Below are 19608 nucleotides of genomic sequence, written 5' to 3'. Positions count from 1 at the left end.
GTGTAGAAGTGAATTTCCACATAGACACAGAAAGTAGTGAAACAAGTAAAGTGTTTATTAGGAGGAAAAATAATATGTGTGGATAGACACAGGCAGGCTCAGAGAGAGTCATGCCTTCATGGTAGTTTGAATCACTTATATGCATCATCTCTTCTGGGTTTCCTTTGGCCAGTCATATAGCTTAGCCTGATTCTGAGTCCATATTTGGTTTATCTCAGGGTCCTCCGGTGTGTGTGTGTGCATCTCTTAGCCAAGATGGATTCTAGTGAAGAGGCCTATGGGTAGGTTGACATCATTTACTATGAGGTGACACCCCCTCCCTTTGACCTCCAAGGAGCCTTTTGGCTCACGTGTAGTCAGGAAGGTCTCCTTGACCTCGAGAATAATATGCAGTCTTTTATCTCTTATCTGGGCAGGGCTTAGCTTATCCTCCCTCCTGCTATTTTGGAGTATCTGTCCACAGGGGAGAAACTCCAGCTGTTCAAACTGGGGCCCATCTATCACCTGCCTCAGAATGGCCAATTCTTATTTGTGTCCCCGGTGGAGTAAGTTTTTTGAAATAAAAATGAGTGGGTTTCCCTATAGGCACAGCTGCACGATATGAGAACTTACCTCCACCACTGCTGCAGGTTTCTCAATTGCCTGAGAAAGAGATTGCCCCCTGGGAGAAGATGTCCCTTCTTTGGAGCTGAAAGCTCTTGTGTAATACTTTCACTTTTATCCCAACAAATTCTTGTTAAGGTAGCTGATTTGAGGAAAAAACTTCAGGTCAGCCTCCTACCTAACTACTCAGCCCAGACCGCTCAGTATGTTTCAACTGAGCAAATCCCAGTGTCTTTCAAGTGGGCTCCCCTAGTATCTTTCAACTGGGGAGTCAGATGCCTGTTAGACGCCACCAAATAAAACTCAGAATCCTCAACCAATAATCAGGAGATCCAAGAACCAGGAGAGATTCACCCAAATTTGTATGGATTCTCCAAGGAGGTGGATGGGCCCAGGTGGCTTCTGCTGGTGCAGACTCCAGATCCTCGTAGAGTTCACGTGACAGAGAGAAGTCTGCTCTAGATCCCTTCATCAGGCACCAAAACTGTCGACTGAAAACAAAATGCACAACCTTGTTGACAAAAATTAATCAATCTATGAAAGAAGTGGGAAATTTTATTCGAGCCAAATTTGAGGATTATGACCCAGGAACAGCATCTCAGAAAGCTCTAAGAACTGTTCCACCCTTTAGAAGTCACAGTCATATAAGTTTTTTGAAACAGAGGGCTCTACGTTAAATGATGCATTATTGACAGTTTACACAATCCAGATCTAAACATCATCGTGGCCCCTTACAAGATCAAGAAGGAATGTTATTTTTTAAGGGGTTGTCTTGTTGATGCTGGGAGAATGTTGCTCTTTGTGATTAAGCAGGTATTTCTGACAATGAGGGAGGTTTGGTCAATTCATAATGCAGATACACAGTGCACACTAGGGTGGAGAGAGGAAGCCAAAGGGCAGAAAAAATATTTTAAGTTTTTCTTGTCTCGCCATAAAATATGAATTTTACTTCACAGCCTAAAAGTTGAGAATTATGTTTTATTCGGCAGACTCAGGCTTAGAAGACAGCCAGGATATATAGGAGTTTTCGCAAAAAAACACAGGTAATCGGAACATCAGAAGATTACTGTTAATTAAAGAAAATCAGACGACATCTCAGGTTAATGAATTTAGTGCTTTTCTAGGTATGGGAAGATGCAAACGTCAGAGCTCATTGAAATAATTCCTTTGATATGCACCTTAGCTGTCTAGGGCCAGTGTCCTGTTCTTTCCCATCCTGAATCCCCTCAGCGTGCCCTGTTGGGGGTGGCTGCAGTGGCTGAGGGGCAGCCTATTGGTCTCCATCCTGAGTTCCCTCCGAGCTCATCGTTGGGGGTGGCTATAGTGGCTGATGGCTGCAACATCCTTTGTTTGCTGATATGGAAGGGAGCCATATCTTTGTCTACAATTTCCCGCCCTTCTCTTTCGTGCTTATTTTGGTGATCATATTTTCAACTTAAAAGAGTACTTGCGTGTTCACTTTTTGTTGTTCTCTTTTCAAAGCCTTCTGTTCTCATTTTATTATATGTCACCTCGACTTTCTCAGGATCAGAAGTTTAAAGATTATATGTCTTCTGTTACCTGAGTTAGCTCTGTTTCCTAAAGGAGACTTTTCTTTCTATTTTTAATCTTATCTTTGTTTATCTCTTTCATGCTGCTGGTTTTCTTCATTTGTATATTGGTCTTTGATTGTTCATATTTTAAAGTAAAGGCTAGATTGATTTTTCCAGGTATCAGATGTGGGTTACCTTTGTTGTTATTATATGAAGCTATCGTTACCCACTAGGTCTCTCCCATGAATAAGAAGTTGAGCTGAGTATGTGGCAGAGATAAGCAGACAGAGGGGCAGTCTTTAGGCTGAGAGCCCTTGTATCAAAGGAGTAAGAGAGCTTTACTCTGGGATGCCTACTCCTACCTGAGCATCCCTAATTCTCTCAAGGGAGTTCTTTTCTTTCTTTCTTTTTCCCCTTAAGTGGGTAAGAAAACCATCTCTATTTAGTTTGGAGAATAGCTGCCTGAATGCCTCTACACTGTATTTGTGGGAAGGGACAGAGAACTGGTCTCATCCCATAGCTCCCTCCCATGTATTTTGTGCTACAGCTTCTTGACCCCATTTAATCCATCAACACACTTCTATCTACATTTCATCTTCCAAATTTTTTTTTCAGCTCCTCTGCTGATGATCTTCCCATTTTCTTTTTTATTATGAGGGTTTCCCTTTTATTAGTCTTTACTATACTTTTTATTAGGGCCTCAGGGGAGAGGAAAGATAAAAATATGTCCTCAGAACACCATACTGACGCAGACATGCTCATGACATTTTTTTCCTCCGCTAGCTCTTTCCTGTGGGCTTCCTGAGGCCCCCAAGAATGGAATGGTGTTTGGCAAAGAGTACACAGTGGGCACCAAGGCTGTGTACAGCTGCAGTGAAGGCTACCACCTCCAGGCAGGCGCTGAGGCCACAGCAGAGTGTCTGGAGACAGGCCTTTGGAGCAACCGCAATGTCCCCCCACAGTGTGTCCGTGAGTCCTTGGGTAGAGGAGGCAGGTGTGTCGAGGGGCTGGGTGAGCAACTGAAAAGATTCCTGCAAGGAGTGAGCTGAAAACCCAGTAATGGGAAAAAAAAAAACATGCCTGTGGAGGTTGGGGACTCAGAGAGCTGAAACAAGTGGGTACTGCTGTCTACCAACTTGGGTTCCCATTTGAAATTGCTTCAAAGCATTGATGGATCATTGTTCCCTGAGATGTTTCCATAAACCATCACAGAAGGTGGGAATGACTGGTCCACTTCCTTTTAGATGGAAGAACTATCAGAAAGTTGGCATGAATGTCCTTTGCTCACAAAACTCTAAAATGACAGAGGTACACTTCAGTTTTAATGCCAAAGTCATACACTGGCAGCCTAATGGGTTATATCTAGTCTGAAGATACAAGGTTTTGTGTTTTGGTTTTGGTTTGGTTCTTTGGCCTACGCAGCGCTTTATTAAAAATTTTTGAATTTCTTCCCAACATTTTAAAATCAGAAAAATTTACATAAAAATTCGTACTTCTAGCTTCTCTTGAAAAAGGCAGATCTGACCTATTGGAATTTGCAGTCTCATATCCAACAATCAACACCAACTGAACGCTACCTCCCCCTTTTTTTCTTAGTTTGTCAAATCTGCCCTCCACCCCCCCCACCCCACCCCGGTTTGCCTCATTCCCCACACAGCTCACTTCCCTCATTGACCACACCAGCCTGGAGACTGAAGGCTCTTGGATGCACCATTACTGTATTACAGTCTCCCAGTCCCCAGCTCTGGGCTCTTACCAGTGTCTTTCATAATTGGTTAATCCCCCTCTCTGCTTCTTACCTCCCCAGCCGTGACCTGTCCCGACATCAGCAGCATCAGTGTGGAACACGGCCGATGGAGGCTCATCTTTGAGACCCAGTACCAGTTCCAAGCCCAGCTGATGCTCGTCTGTGACCCTGGCTACTACTACACCGGACAAAGGGTCATCCGCTGTCAGGCCAATGGCAAGTGGAGCCTCGGCAACTCTACGCCCACCTGCCAAAGTAAGCCCAGGAGGGAAGGGTGGGCAAGTTTGGCACAGTGCCTCCAACCTGAACCATCCCATACATGGGCTGAACTGGGGAGGCGGAGAAGAGGGGTATAGCCAGGGATTGCAGTGAACCTCTTTTTGAACACTTACCTAGAACCAGGAGCTGGGGAGAGGCCTTCTCCTTTAAGGAAGCACTTCTCAGCACCTTGTCATCTTATTAAAAAGCTGCCTCTGTCCAGATGAGCATCCACTACTTCATTTATTAAACCTTCATGCCAGGTATTGTAGAGGTATGAGGAGAAAAGTTGTGGATCCTGCCCACAAGGAGCTTAGAGTCTACTGGAGAGGCAGACAAATAAAGAAGCAAGGATAACAAAGTGTGATAAGCCCTATAAATGGGAGTGTGTATGGGAGGAAAGAATACAGCACAAGGGACAGGCCACCGAAGTGTGCCTGCCTCTCCTTCTCCGTTATGAATTATTTTCCTTTGGTTCTTTAAGACAGTTTCAAAGGTCAGGGTCCCTGGGAAGCACCTCTGAGATGAAAGTTTGTTAGGGAGTGCTCTTGGGATCACCACCTGGGGAAGGGAAGGGGAAGGGAGGAGGAGAGGGGAAGGGGAAAGGGAGGGGAGAGTTGGGGAGAGGATGGGATGGAGAGGGAGGGGAGGAGAGGAAGTAGGACTGGGAAGATGCAGAAGGCGATCTCTGATGCGGTATCAGAGAAGGCCTCAGGTGACCCTGCAAAGAACTCTGAATCTGGATGGCCCTTCACAATTGTCACAAGTTAGGGCAGGGAGCCTTTATACATCCACACTGACCAAAGACTGGGTACAGCCTGCCCCTGGAAGAGAGCATGACCTTAGATCGGAGGACTCTTTAACCAAGGCAATCTTAAGAGGGTTTGCAGCAAGGGGTTATTTGCCAACAGCTTGGGAAAGAAGTCCTTCAGTCCCAAAGGGGAGTCTGAGTGGGTCAGCCCAGTATCCACCCAGTAGGGATGTACTGATGCTATTTGCTCAATCAGTAAGGATGTGATAGAGGAAGTACGTGTTTATGAAGGGACAGAAGGAGATGACTTGTCAGTGTGCAGGGGGCATTTGAGACTGGGTGGAAGGAGTGGTATCTTCCCAACACCAATGACCCAAGATACTGCTGCTTTTGTTCATCCAAGTCCGGATGCAACAGTGTAACCATGTATGTGACAGAGTAGAAGTCATGAGCGTGGAGCAGCTTCCTTCCAGTGAAGGCGCTCACCTCTCCACGTCTCAGGGCAGCCAGTGGCCATCTGCAGTGCTCTCTGGAGAAGGATTGGGAGGCTGCCGCTGTGCTTGGCAGCAGAGAGGACAAGGAGAGTGCCCGGTGGTGTCTGACCTGGACACCGAGGAGCACACCACAGAGAGGCCGTCTCTGCGGTGGTTCCTAACCAGGGTGCACATCCAAACCAGTTGAGGTTTTTCTATTTTTTGTTTTTTTAATGCACATGCTTGGGCCCTATCTCCAGAGACTGTGAGTCATGGGTCCAGAACACAGCCTGGATATTTTAAAATTTCTTGCATGCTCCTAGCGACACCTCCAGTGGAGACGCATGGGTCCGCTGTAACAGCACAACAGTCATGGTGGTGACCCATATTCTGGCCACGGGTCCCATTAGAGTAGGTTAAACAGATCTTCTATCCGTTATTATTCTTGCTGATCAGAAGCAGCCTGGGTCCCATGGCTCGGGGCTGGCTTCCTGAGCGTCTTGTGGTCTCTGCAGTCATCTCCTGTGGAGAGCTCCCCGTCCCACCCAATGGGCACCGCATCGGCACCCTGTCTGTCTACGGGGCGACGGCCATCTTCTCCTGCAACTCCGGGTACACGCTGGTGGGCTCCAGGGTGCGGGAGTGCATGGCCAACGGGCTCTGGAGTGGCTCCGAAGTCCACTGCCTTGGTAAGTGACCTCCCCAGGCCTATCCTGTCCACGTCCCCCTCCTTAGGACAGGTTAGATCTTTCCAAAGCTGGATCCCAATCTTTGAAGAGTACTATTTTACCTACTGTCATAAAATGCTTAATCCAAACTCTAGCTATTGGGCATCTACCATAACCAAACCCCTGAACTAGCTTCCCTTGGAGCACCCAAAAGAATGAGAAGCACTTCAAGTCTGATGAGACAAAACGTTGAGGGGCTCTCATTCTGATCAAAAAGACACCCCCTTCTTCTTGGCCCTTGTGTGATGGGTGAAGCCCCAGTCTCCACCTCCGGAGACACTTACAGAGACATTACTGCACCACATCTAATATACCATTTATGTTATATATTAGCAAATTTTACACTTGTATATATTTTACAAATATATAATATTATAGGTACTATATTATATAATATATAAATATTTTTGTCATTAGCTTGTTTTATGGCAAATATATGTCAACGTGTGACAAAAGCATAGAAACCAACCTGGCTTACAAAGACAAAGTTATCATTTCCCCCATGGTTAATCCATTCACTGCCTGAAGCTAAGACGCGAAAGCTCTCTCTTCTCTCGCTCCTTTCTTGAACTCCCTCAAGTCTGAAGGAGGAGCCCAGCTACACAGACCCAACAGCATAGACTGGACGGTCTGTTCCGGAGTGAACAGTGCTACCCTCCCCCTGTCTCAGGCCTCTGTTAGAGACACAGTCATGAGTTATTTCCACACAGAGCCAAAAAATGCTAGTGGAAACGCTAGGAATACACTCTACCCAAACCCCATTTAGTAAAAACAACTCACGTAGGTTTATATTATCTGTGTTCCTTGTCACTCAGGAAGGAAGGATGAATTTAGCTGTCATCTGTTCTTACATGGTTACTTTCAACACAACCAGACTTTTTTTCTTATTCTTTTTCAAATTCTTTTCGCATTTAGGTTGTTACATAATGTTGAGCAGAGTTCCCTGTGCTATACAGTAGCTCCTTGTTGGTTATACATTTAAAATCTAGCAGTGTGTACATGTCAATCCCAAACTCCCTAGCTATCCCTCCTCACCACCATTCTTCCCCCCTGGTAACCATAAGTTTGTTCTCTCAGCCTGTAAGTCTGTTCCTGTTTTGTAAATAAATTCATTTACAACCAGGCTTTGACTGCCTTAGTGTAGACCACGCTGCCCTCCCTGCAGTTGATGCTTTGGAAATGCTGGTTGATTAGAAAAAGATGGGGAGGATCCCAGAGGCACAGCAGTAACAGTGATCATTTCTCACCCATGTTCAAACACAGACACTAAAGCTCAGACATGGGTACCGTTTGGAATGCAACCTTGGGATCTGGGGTTGCCAAGCCTTCAACAACCATTTCTATCACAGCTAGGATCCCTGAAGTCCCTCCTGGATGCTGCAGTCCGGGGGAGGTGGGAAAAACGATGGGTGGTCCTTTTCCCCACCGTCCCTGTCTCCCCCTCCCCTGACCAAGCCCCACCTCATTTTCTATAAGCTCCTCTTCAATTTACTCTCTCTTCCAAAGCCGGACACTGTGGGACCCCTGAGCCCATTGTCAACGGGCACATCAACGGCGAGAACTACAACTACCGGGGCAGCGTGGTGTATCAGTGCAATGCCGGCTTCCGCCTGATCGGCATGTCCGTGCGCATCTGTCAGCAGGATCATCACTGGTCGGGCAAGACCCCTTTCTGTGTGCGTAAGTATGGTACCCACTCTCCCTAGTCACGGGCTCAGGGGCAACATGGACTTTCTCTTGTGCTGTCTTGATTAGGTTAGCTAGACGTTTTTGTATGTTTTGTTAATGTTTTCCAAAGACAATAATTGCATCTGTTGTTTTCAGTTTTCTGCATCATTAATTATTGCTTTCACCTTTATTATTTTCTTCCTTGTGATTAACTCTTTTGTTCACTTTCTTGCTTTTAAATTAGGAATTTAGTTCATTTACTTTCAGTCTTTGTTTTTATTGTTATGGATATAAATGTTTAAAGCTATAAAATTTCTTCTGATCACTGCTCTAATCATATCCCACAGATTATAAAAATTAGTTTTATTATTTCTCAGAAATTCTGTAAGTTTGATATTAATTTCCCTTTTTGCCTAGAAGTTTTTTTTAATAAAAAGGTGTGTGGTTTTTATTTCCAGATGCAAGGGCCTTTTTGATTTCTATGTTGGTATTCATTTCTAATTTATTGTCCTGTATATAATATTTCTACTTCATGGAATTTACTGATGAGTCCTCTGTGGCCTAATGTTTGATCAATTGTTATAACTGTGTTATCCACGTGCATTTGAGAAGAAAGCGTATTAGGGTGTTAAGTTCTCTATATAATCATAAAATGTGCCTTATTGATTTTGCTGTTTTTGTCTTCTGTATGCTTACTTATTTTTTTGTCCACCTGACCTGTTTTGTTCTGAGAGTTGTGTTTCAAAGTCTTCTGTTATTAGTGTTCTTCTATTTTTCCTTGCATTTCCCATAGTTTCTGTTATGTAACAGTAATTCCCGTGTTATTTGGTACATAGATATTCATAACTTTCATATCTACATTGCAAATTGTGGTTTTAGCCTTTAGAAAGGCTAAACCGCCTCACTATCGCTTTTCTAATTTTCTAGTTTGAATTGTAACTGTGCCTAATGCTATGAGACTTCCCCGCCCTACTTTTATCCTTGTCCCATTTGCCTGGTATACTTTTAACCATCCTTTATTTTAGCCTTTCTTAATCACTTAAATTAATGTGGCTGTTATATGCATCATAGAGTTGGGCCTGGCCTTCTGAGACAGTTTGAAAATCTTTTTTCTTTTAATATGTTAGTCAAGTTCATTCATATGTATTGTTATGACATGTTTAGTTTTAATTGTCATGTTTAATTATTACATATAAAATTTCATACACATATTTCTTTACCTCTACCTCTGTATGATGTGCTCTCTTTGCTTTTTTTGCTTTGCTCTTTTTTTTTTTTTTTTCATTTCTTTTGGTATTTAGGAAAGGTGGTAAACTTTTATGTCCCTTTCCTGTATGCAGTGCACTGACATACCAGGATCCTTTTTCAATATGTTCGCATTTAAGATGGACTTTCTCTTTCTAGCAGTGACTTTATCTCAGTATTTCCCTGCTTCTCTCCTCTCCTTTCCATACAGCCTTGCTCTCTACAAAGGCTTGTGACAGAAGAATGAGAAATAGTTCTGCCTGGATTTAGTGTTTATTTTTCTACTTACATGTAATTTAAAGTTTATAGCATTCTCTGTCTTCTAGTTATGCTGCAGGCCTGGGCTTTCCACAGTTTTATTTCTTTTTCGTGTTAGCCTGCATTTTTTGGATTTAGATGGCCACTGTTATTCTCAGTTGCCTTTCTAAACTTCCATAAAGGGAGCCTTTATGTAAAGTACAGTGTTTTGTTCTTAATTTTTGTAAGGCAGATTTTGTTTTAATTCTTTTTCACTTGGCTTTTCATATATGAGATGGAACAATGAAATAATGAGACTTACTCAACAAGCAATGCTTGAAAATTAGTCTTAATAGCTTCTTAAGTATTAGGTTTATGGAAAGCAAGACCTGTCTATATTCAGTCAGCCTTCTAGATGTGTCTAAACAAAACATATTTGGTTTCATCTAGGAAATGCAAATTCAAATGCCTTCAAGAAATTGGCACAGAATACATGTGAAAAGATTTGGGTTACAAATAATAGGGAATGTTGGAGTCTGAATAAATGGAGGATGTCTGCTAAACCTACAATACTTAATTGTACGCCTGGTCCGTATTGAAAGGCAGTATAGCAAAGCAGTTGCACAATTTGGACCCTGGACCTAGCTTTCCTGGGTTCAAATCCCAGATCTACCACTACATAGCATGTGGCTACGTGACTTTACACTGGGTAGCTTATCTCACTAGGTCTATTTCCTCATCTATGAAAAGCAAGTACCTCAGAGACTATTGTGAGGATTAAATAAACTAATACATGTGGAATGGTCGGATGCTGCTGTTGCCGTTGTGATGATGGTGTGGTGGTGGTGGTGATGCCACCACCCTCTCACATCACAGAGTTCAGAATCTCTTTTTTTTTTTTTAATTATTTTTGGCTGCGTGCGGACTTTCTCTAGTTGCAGCGAGCAGGGGCTACTCTTTTTTGCGGCGCGCAGGCTTCTCATTGCAGTGGCTTCTCTTGTTGCGGAGCATGAGTTCTAGGCACGTGGGCTTCAGTAGTTGTGGCACGCTGGCTCAGTAGTTGTGGCTCACGGGCTTAGTTGCTCCGAGGCATGTGGCATCTTCCTGGCCCAGGGATCGAACCTGTGTCCCCTGCTTTGGCAGGTGGATTCTTAACCACTGCACCACCAGGGAAGTCCCAATCCAGGATCTCTTGTACCAAGCTCCATTGTCTCCTGGAGCACAGAGATTTAGGAAGTATCTGGAGTAGGAAGGCAAGAGTAAAAGAACAAATATTTATAAGCGATTGCTCTGTGGTAGGTACCAACCGTGTTAGCCACCATCACCGATGAATTCAAGGTTTACAATATAAATCAGACTCTCAGAATTTTCCAGCTGCCCATCTACATTTCTTCCATCAGCTCCCTTGTCCATTCCCCACGCAGCTAATTCACAATTTCACCACCTTTCTGTAGACCCATCCTCTACCTCCTCCACCTATAGTCTCAGCAAATTACAAATAGTGAAGATGGCCTGAAAGCATTGAAACCAGGTTCAGAACTCAGATGAGCCACTTAGAAACTGTGCCCCTTGAACAAGTCCCCAGACTCCTCTGAAACTCTTTTCCTATGAGGATGATGGTGGTGCCTACCTCACAGGGTTGTGAGGATTAAATGAAATAACACATATAAACCCCAGTGATTATTAGCTAATCATATAATCTCACCTTCTCCTGTGCAGAGAGAATAGAGGCCATCAGACAATAACCCCTTCCACTTCCGGCTTCCCCGCCCGCACTCCGTCCTTATCCATCCATCCTTGTCTGCCTTCATCCTTGCCCCTCCCCTCCCACCTAGAAGGAGGCCCAAGGCTAATCCCTCTGTGAGTCTCTGGACCTCCTTCTCTTCTGCCTTCTGAGTGGGCTTAGTCTGTTTTCAATTCTCTCCTCTGTACTGCAGACCTTCCTTTTCTATTAGTTTCCCTCAGCCTTTCCTTAGCACCTACTTTGTGCCAGGCGCTGTGTTAGGTGTCATGGGTAGAGACGAATGGATGTGCCATGGTCTCGGCCCCCAGGAAACCTGGGTCTAGTGATGCATGTGCTCAAGTCCAGTTAAGAGCCCCAGTGCAGCAGGACCCCTCTTTTCCTTCCCGGTATGTGTCCTCCTTCTCCCTTTGCGCCTGTAGTGTCAGGGATCTCCAGAGAAACAGAGCCCTCTGGGACATCTGACAAGTCTCGGACTGTCCCCATGGGTCTGTGACACTCCCACCTCCTGTAAGCTTGGTTTACTGCTTTGCTGACCACCCCTTCACATCCCTGGTGGGCGTTTCGGTCAATCTGCAGCTCAAAAGCTGGTACCACTCCCAAAAGTGTTATTCCTCCGCCCTCTTCTCTCACTCTATACAAGTGGTTATTTTAGCCTTTGGGGAAGTGGGTCATGACCTTTTGTAAGTCTGGTGGGAGCAATGGATCCTCTACCAGGCTGATGGCAAACATCCAATATTTTGCATAGAATTTCAGGGGATTCACAGACCCTATGATGCTTGCCTCCACTCTCCCGCCACCTCACTTACCTGGCAAAGTCCTGCTCAGCCTTGAGACCCAGCTCAGAGGGCGTGCCAAGCCCTCTGGGAACCCTCCTTAACCACTCCGTCCCTGGTGGAGGGTAGGTTCCCCACCTGGGTGCCAGCCTGTCTCGGCACCAGCCATGGTGTTGTGACAGTCTGCACCTCTGCCTGCTCTCCTGCTGGCCTGAGAAGTGAGCCCCCTGAGCTCCTCACATATCATCAGTAGGTAGCAGAGTGGCTCACACTTTAAAGATGCCCAGTAAATATTTAATGAAGAGCAATTGTATGACTCTGTTTTCATAGCAACCCTGTGAATGCATCTTGAAATCCTTACTTTACAGATATAGGAACCGAGGCTCAGAGTGAGTTGTCCAAAGTAAGGAAAGAACGGAGCTGTAAACCCTGGTCTGCTGGCCTCCTAGCCCATTCTCATCCCACCACCCCAGGCTGTCTTGAACCCTATAGTCCATTATAACAGCATGTCTCCCGCTCTGTTCAGCTCTCTCTGCTAAAGTCAGAGATGCTACTGTTGGGATTTACAGAAGAGAATGGGCCCAGAAGGACAGCAGAGGTGGCCACAGCAAAAGTTGGATTCTCTTTGCCCTTGTTCCCTGACCTCTATCCATACCATTTGGGTTTGGGGCGGGGTCCTCATAAATCCAGGTGTTGGCATAAGAAAGCATCCCTCACATTTCTGATTATATGGAGCTGACCCAAGATGAATCACTTGTGCTGGATTATTTCCAAAGCAGAACTATATAGAATGTGTTTGTCCTGGGTCTTGGGGCTGAGTAAGGTGGCACATGAAGCCAAGCCATTGAGCTATTAAAATTATCTTTTCTTCTCGAAAAAGAAGGGAAGGAAAGAAGGGAGGGAGGAAGGAAGAGAAAGAAAGAGAGAGAGAGAAAGGAAGGAAGGAAGGAAGGAAGGAAGGAAGGAAGGAAGGAAGGAGAAAAAAGAGAGAGAGAAAGAAAGAAGATAAAGAAAGAAAGAAAGAGAGAGAGAGAGAAAGAAAGAAAGAGAAAGAAAGGGAGAAAGAGAGAAAGAAAAAGGAAGGAAGGAAGAGAGAGAGGAAGGAAGGAAGGAAAGAAGGAAGGAAAAGCAAGTATTCCTCATGGCTCCTCAACCTCTCACAGCTAAAATCCAGAACCAAGGGAGAGGCCTCAAAACCATCAAGTGGGATTTCAACCGAAAGAGCCTAAGTACCAGGCAGGTACTAAATAGAACTAAAGACTAGGGAGCAGAGCAGAAGCCAGGCATCCATCCTTTCATGACTCACTCATCTGTTCGTTCACTCAGCAAATATCTATCAAGCTCTTCCTGGATGTCAGGCACTGGTACAGACAAGAAAGACAGAGCAAGGAACAAAACAGAGTCCCTGCCCCAGGGAGCTTCCATTCAGGTGGAGGGAGACAGGCAGTGAACAAATGAAGAAGTATATGCAGAGTGTGCCAACTGCTATGGAGAAAAGCAGGGCAGGGCAAGGGGGCTGCGCGGTGCTGGGGAGGTCGTTTATCTGGTCGTAAAGGAAGGCCTCTCTGCTATGGTGACATCTGAGGGGTGATCTGAGGACATGAGCGCAGAAGCCAAGGGATGTTCCAGCCAAGAGGAAAGCAAGTACGAAGGCTCTGGGGCAGGAACTTGCTCGGTACGTTCAAGAAAACTCAAAGAGACCAGTGCCACTGGGTGAAGTGAACTCCGCTGCTGGGAGGAAGGGGGGAGGTCTGAGCCCTGCAAGCACCAGAGTGCTCTTCCCCTTCCCTGTCCAGGGTTGAACAAATCACAAAAAGAAACAGAGTCATGGGTGGACGCCAAAATATTGATATCACTTTTATTCCTGATAAAGGCTAAGTTGGGACTCCTAGCGTAATGTGAGACCCAGGTGGAATCTGCTAAATAAAGCCCAGAGTGGGATGGATTCACACACGGTCAGAGGCAGCACTGCACTGGGGAAGGTGTCCCTGCACTGCCGGGGACAGCCTGCCTCTGGAGGAGCGGGACAGAGCATCGCTGCCCGCAGACCGCTGGGTCCCAACAAGGGGAAGGCAGGGCTGAGACTTCATTCTTCCCAAGTCACACAGATGGACTGCTCCACGTTACCCAGGGCAGAAAGAGCACAGAGAAAGGCCAGGAATTACACGAATTGAACTCCCTTCACCTGGAAGGAGTGGGGGAGGCGCTGTGCCCCCCTAAGAACTCTGGTTCCCACTGGTCTGTCAGGGTGACCAGTCCCACCGCGCAGGCGTAGTTAGCGTTGAGTCTGGCCCTGTCAAGATTGGCTGGGTCTGCGTCACAGGAGGGGTAGTCACCAGTGTATCTGGCAAAGAAGCGTGGAGATGGGGAGCCAAGAGGATAAAAGAAAGGAAGTGAGGCGGACCGACTGCTTGGGCAACGGAGAGCGCCGATGTGAGCCTAACGCCCTATGGGAGGCCTAGAATGATTTCTCTCAGGTTGCCCAAGCTGTGGACACGCCTTCAAAGAAAAGGGAATGTCCCCATGCTGATTTCAGGGAAGCAGAGTTTAGCAGCAAAAGCGACTAAAGTTGGACGTAGGGCTGAACTTCACTGATGGGCATGAGAAACACCAGGTGGGGAAAGGATGGACTTCGGGGGACGTGGAATAACAGGAGGGCTTACCTCTCTTCTGTTCTGGTTACAGCGATTACCTGTGGACACCCAGGCAACCCAATCAACGGCCTCACCCAGGGCAACCAGTTCAACCTCAATGATGTGGTCAAGTTTGTCTGCAACCCTGGGTATGTGGCTGAGGGGGCTGCTGGGTCCCAGTGCCTGGCCAGCGGACAGTGGGGCAACGTGCTGCCCGCCTGCCGAAGTGAGTCGCCCTTGTTCTCCCCTCCCCCACCCCCACTACCTCTGCCATCTGTGGTCTGTGACCCACCAGCAGAAGTCAGTGGACTCTGTCGTGGCACTACTTCAACTTCAATGGGGAAGACTTGGGACAGAAAAGAACTGTAAATGGGGGCTTTCTCAACCCCTATTTACAGCCACATCAAATTTTCTCCCTGATTATATAAAGAAAGCAAAGGAAGTTTCATCTTTCAAAATAGAAATGGAAAACCATCCTCTGTTTACCTTTCATAGAACCAATAATCCACCATTATCATATAGAGCCCATTTTTGATGAAAGAAAAAAAAAGGGGGGGTTCAAATGAAAAATAAAAAGCAAAGAGTCTAGGGGTTGGGATGAGGGGAGAAGGAAGAAAAGAAACCAAGGACTCAAGAGGAAGGCTCTGCGTAGAGGATAGTCCAGCCCCTTCTGGACTGTTTAGGAAAGAGCTCTTACAGCCTTTAAAGGCTGCTCACAGCAATGAAGGGCGATGGAGTGTCTGCCTCTACCCAAAAGTGGCCTGGCGGGCTCTCTGAGGCTTGAATGGAGACTCAGACAGTGTGAACAGGCGCGGTCCTGGCCCTGGTCTGGAGGCTGATCAAGTCTTCACAGCGATGAGGGGTGAGGGCTGAGACTCCCTCGGGCCACGACTCCTCCTCGCAGTGTTTGGGGGTGCACGGCGGTTTACAGTGCAGTGTGTCACAAGTCATTTGTAACTGATATTAAAGGACCAAATTTCTCAAATGATGTTTTAAAATCAATAAAGATACACATTCACAACGAACCTTAAAATAACATTCCTCTCAACATTTCAAGGTGCCATTTTGAGTGAGAGAAGGTTCTAGGGAACACAGGGGAAATTCCCATGACCTTGTGTTGACCTTCCTTCCATCACCTATCCAGGCAGAAAGCAGTTGAGAACTGAGGCTTTGGGGTGTTGTTACCCCATGCCCCCTTCTCAAGAACTGTGCTGTCTCCCCAACACAGTGTCCTGTCCTGTACCCTTCCAGGGGTACTGTGCTCAAGAGCCGCTCTTGGAAATGCAGGGCTGGGGTAAAATCCTTAGAAATCTTGGCCTGTGGTTCTGCTCCCCACCAGCCCACGCTCTACCCTGACGGAGTCGCCTGCCTAAAATGCAAATCTGATCAAGCCATTCCCTGTTTAAAGCACCTCCCAAGACTTCCCACTGCCCTTAAGGTAATGACAGTTTCCTGGGTTTACTGAGCCCACAGGACCTGGCCCAGTGTCCTGTCCAGCCTCATTCTTCCCCACTTCCTCCACCCGCAGCCTCACCTCTGCAGTGGGTCCCAGCCACACGGACCCTCTTCTAATTCTCTACACATGCCCTGTGCCCATAACCCCACCCCCACCCCAAGGGCACCCGACACAGTTTCCTCCAAAGCATCCTTCTCTGTCCCCTCCCACCCTCTCTTTGTCTGGGTGACTTCTACCCAGTCATCAAGAGCCAGTTTAAATGTTGCTCCTTCTGGGAAGTCTTTCCTGCTCCACCCCCTGCCCTGGGCTAGATAGATGCTCTGCCTTGTGCTTCCAGAACATTCACTGCTGCCCCTATCGGAGCACTTCTCAAACAGGATAATTGTTTGTCCCTTTCTCTCTAGACCAGCAGTTCTCAACTGGGAATGATTTTACCTGCTCCCCTCTCCCAAGAGGGGACAGATGTCAGAAGACGTTTTTGGTTGTCACAACTGTTTCTATTGGCATCTAGTGGGCCGAGGCCAGGGATGCTGTTAAACAACCTACAATGCACAGGACTGCCCTCACAGTAAATAATTACCAGCCCCAAATATCCATAGTGCCAAGGTAAAGAAACCCTACTCCAGATTGTAAATTCTGTCGTATCCTTACTGCCCAGCACAATGCTTGGCACTCAGTGTATCACGATAAATAACATGGATGGATAAATGGTTTTGTGACGCCAACTTCTCTGAAACTCAGAAAAGCTCATCAAAAATAAAAAATAGCTCACACCTTAAACGCTTATCACAGATTTTATGTACCGACCCTGGCTACCTCATAGGATGCATGGGAGGTTCAGGTAAAATAATGGATGTGAAAGTGTTTTGAAAGCAAAAGTGCACATCATGGGTTATGAATAAAATATTGTCATCATCCTCAAATCTCACTCTGATTTTGAGCTAAGCTACTTCGGAAACACTTCAGGATTTAAAAGTCAAATTTATCCCCCAGGATTAATCTTCCTCTGAAATAGGTATAAAAATGATTAAAACAGTTTCCAAAAGAGCGCACCCCCCACCCCTCCGCAGCTTTGCTGTGGGAGACGCATTGTACCAGGGGGTGGAGCAGGAAAGGAGAGGAGGCATTCCTGCCCTCAAGGAATTCACGTATTCAAACACGTCACAATCTAGCAAGAGTAGTTTGTGCCGGGAGCATTGAGGAGGGAGAGGTTAACCACTCTGGGGGCAGGTGGGAAGGCTCCTGCAGGGAGGTGATGTCTCGCCGGACATGGAAGAATGAATCCCTTAACCAGGTGGTCAAGGTAAGGGGAGAAGTACCGCAGCCTCAGGAGCAGCTCACTTTCCCAGGCAGGGTCTGCTTTGTGTAGCCTGTCTTGGTCTGGAAATTTTGCTGTGCTGGAAATACATGCCTTTTGAACTTCTGAATTCTCATTTAAAAGCGTAGGAAAATCCTCACGTCCAGGTCTCTACATCTAATCGTCCCGTTCCATTGCAGTCATCAACTGTACAGATCCTGGGCACCAAGAAAACAGCGTTCGTCAAATCCACGCCAGCGGCCCGCACAGGTTCAGCTACGGCACCACTGTGTCTTACCAGTGCAACCACGGCTTCTACCTCCTGGGCACCCCGGTGCTCAGCTGCCAGGGAGATGGCTCATGGGACCGTCCCCGTCCCCAGTGTCTCTGTAAGTAGAAGTCATCTACTCACAATGATCACCCGTGCAGACTAACGGGACGGTCTGTGTCAAAGAACAGCCCTCTTCTGTGTGTGTGTGTGTGTGTGTGTATGTGTGTGTGTGTGTGTGAGTGAGAGAATGATGACGGTCACTCTGGCTGCTCTCTGGATGTCAGAACCCATCTTGGGCCCCTGCTGGGTTACTTGCCACACTGATTCTCACTCTCTCTTTCTTCCTGTCTACAAGCTTATTCTCTTTCTCTCTAGTGCTACCACCAACCTCTTTAGCCTCCAGGGTTCCCTTCCTTCAGGATTCCTGGCTACCTAGCGGGACACTGTGTCCCATTTTACCTCCTTCTTGCTCTTCCAGCAAGAAGGAGGACATGGACCCCTTTCTTTTTTTTTTTAATAGGAGTGTAATTGCTTTACAATGTTGTGTTACTTTCTGCTGCACAACAAAGTGAATCAGCTGTATGTATACATATATTCCCTCCCTCTTGGACCTCCCACCCATCTAGGTCATCACAGAGCACCGAGCTGAGCTCCCTGTGCTGTATAGCAAGTTCCCACTAGCTATCTATTTTACACATGGTGGTGTATATACGTCAACCCTAATCTCCCAGTTCATCCTACCCTCCCCTTCCCCGTGTCCACATGTCCATTCTCTACATCTGCATCTCTATTCCTGCCCTGGAAATAGGATCATCTGTACCTTTTTTCTAGATCCCACATATGTGTGTTAATATACAATATTTGTTTTTCTCTTTCTGATTTACTTCACTCTCTATGACAGACTCTGGGTCCATCCATCTCTACAATGACCCAATTTCATTCCTCTTTATGGCTGAGTAATATTTCCACTGTATATATGTACCACATTGTCTTTATCCATTCGTCTGTCATTGGATGTTTAGATTGTTTCCACGTCCTGGCTATTGTAAATAGTGCTGCAATGAACATTGGGGTACATGTGTCATTTTGAATTATGGTTTCCTCAGGGTATATGCCCAGTAGTGGGATTGCTGGGTCATATGGTAGTTCTATTTTTAGTTTTGCAAGGAACCTCCATACTGTTCTCCATAGTGGTTGTACCCATTTACATTCCCACCAACAGTGCAGGAGGCTTCCCTTTTCTCCACACCCTCTCCAGCATTTATTGTTTGTAGATTTTTTGATGATGCCCATTCTGACCAGTGTGAGGTGATAGTTTGCACAGCAAAGGAAACCACAAATAAGATGAAAAGAGAACCCTAAGAGTGGGAGAAAATACTTGCAAATAAAGCAACAGACAAAGGATTCATCTCCAAAATATACAAACAGCTCATGGAGCTCAGTATCAAAAAAACAAACAACCCAATCAAAACATGAGCAGAAGACCTAAATAGACATTTCTCCAAACAAGACGTACAGATGGCTAAGAGGCACATGAAAAGATGCTCAACATCACTAATTATTAGAGAAATGCAAATCAGAACTGCTTTCTTTTGAAAGACTGAAGCAGAAATGCCACAGACCCTGGAGGCAGACCGACCTGGATTTGAAGCCTGGCTGTGCCAAATAAACAAGCTGTGTGATTCGAAAGAAGTCCATTAACCTCTCAGAGCCTCCATTTCTTCATTTATAAAAATGATGCTAATGCCTCTTCCATAGGGTTATTAGAGAATTAAATGGGAACAACCATTAAAAGTGCCTGGTATAGTGTGTCTGGTATATCATAGCTACTCAATAAACAATAACTGCTTTCACTGTTATTAGGAAAAGTTACGGGAACAACATGTGGGGGAAAAGAAAGGATGGGGGAGGTACTCAGAATCCTGACATCTGGTTGCTAGCCTCACACATCCCGAAGAGAAAATCCGTTGCTTGGGCTCCTGCTCTCTCCTCTCGTTGCTAATGATGAACCTTGTGGGTTACTCTCTCCCCCCTCTTCCTAGTTGTCGAGGTGAAGATGCAGTCCAGAGGGACTGATGGGTAGATTTGGGGCCATTCAGCAGTCCACTTATCTGTGGTGGGTCATACACATTTTGTAGGCCCCCCTCCCAGCCTGGATGACTCCATCTCCTTATGTTCTTGTGCCTCTAGGT

General features: G+C 46.1%; 1 protein-coding gene across 2 annotated transcripts in view; it reads left to right on the top strand.

Moving 5' to 3' along the window:
* The window catches only part of CSMD2 (CUB and Sushi multiple domains 2), a 629134-nt gene that overhangs the window by 564398 nt on the left and 45128 nt on the right, over nucleotides 1–19608 (top strand). For both annotated transcript variants that reach the window (XM_057744228.1, XM_057744218.1), the window contains exons 50-55: nucleotides 2919–3104; nucleotides 3943–4137; nucleotides 5880–6053; nucleotides 7599–7772; nucleotides 14445–14618; nucleotides 17346–17534. In XM_057744228.1, coding sequence (XP_057600211.1) covers nucleotides 2919–3104; nucleotides 3943–4137; nucleotides 5880–6053; nucleotides 7599–7772; nucleotides 14445–14618; nucleotides 17346–17534 — 1092 coding nt within the window. The remainder of the gene's footprint in view (nucleotides 1–2918; nucleotides 3105–3942; nucleotides 4138–5879; nucleotides 6054–7598; nucleotides 7773–14444; nucleotides 14619–17345; nucleotides 17535–19608) is intronic.

This window comes from Hippopotamus amphibius, chromosome 1 (genome assembly GCF_030028045.1).
Source record: "Hippopotamus amphibius kiboko isolate mHipAmp2 chromosome 1, mHipAmp2.hap2, whole genome shotgun sequence".
Lineage (NCBI taxonomy): Eukaryota > Metazoa > Chordata > Mammalia > Artiodactyla > Hippopotamidae > Hippopotamus > Hippopotamus amphibius.
This window is presented reverse-complemented; position numbering and strand designations above follow the sequence as displayed.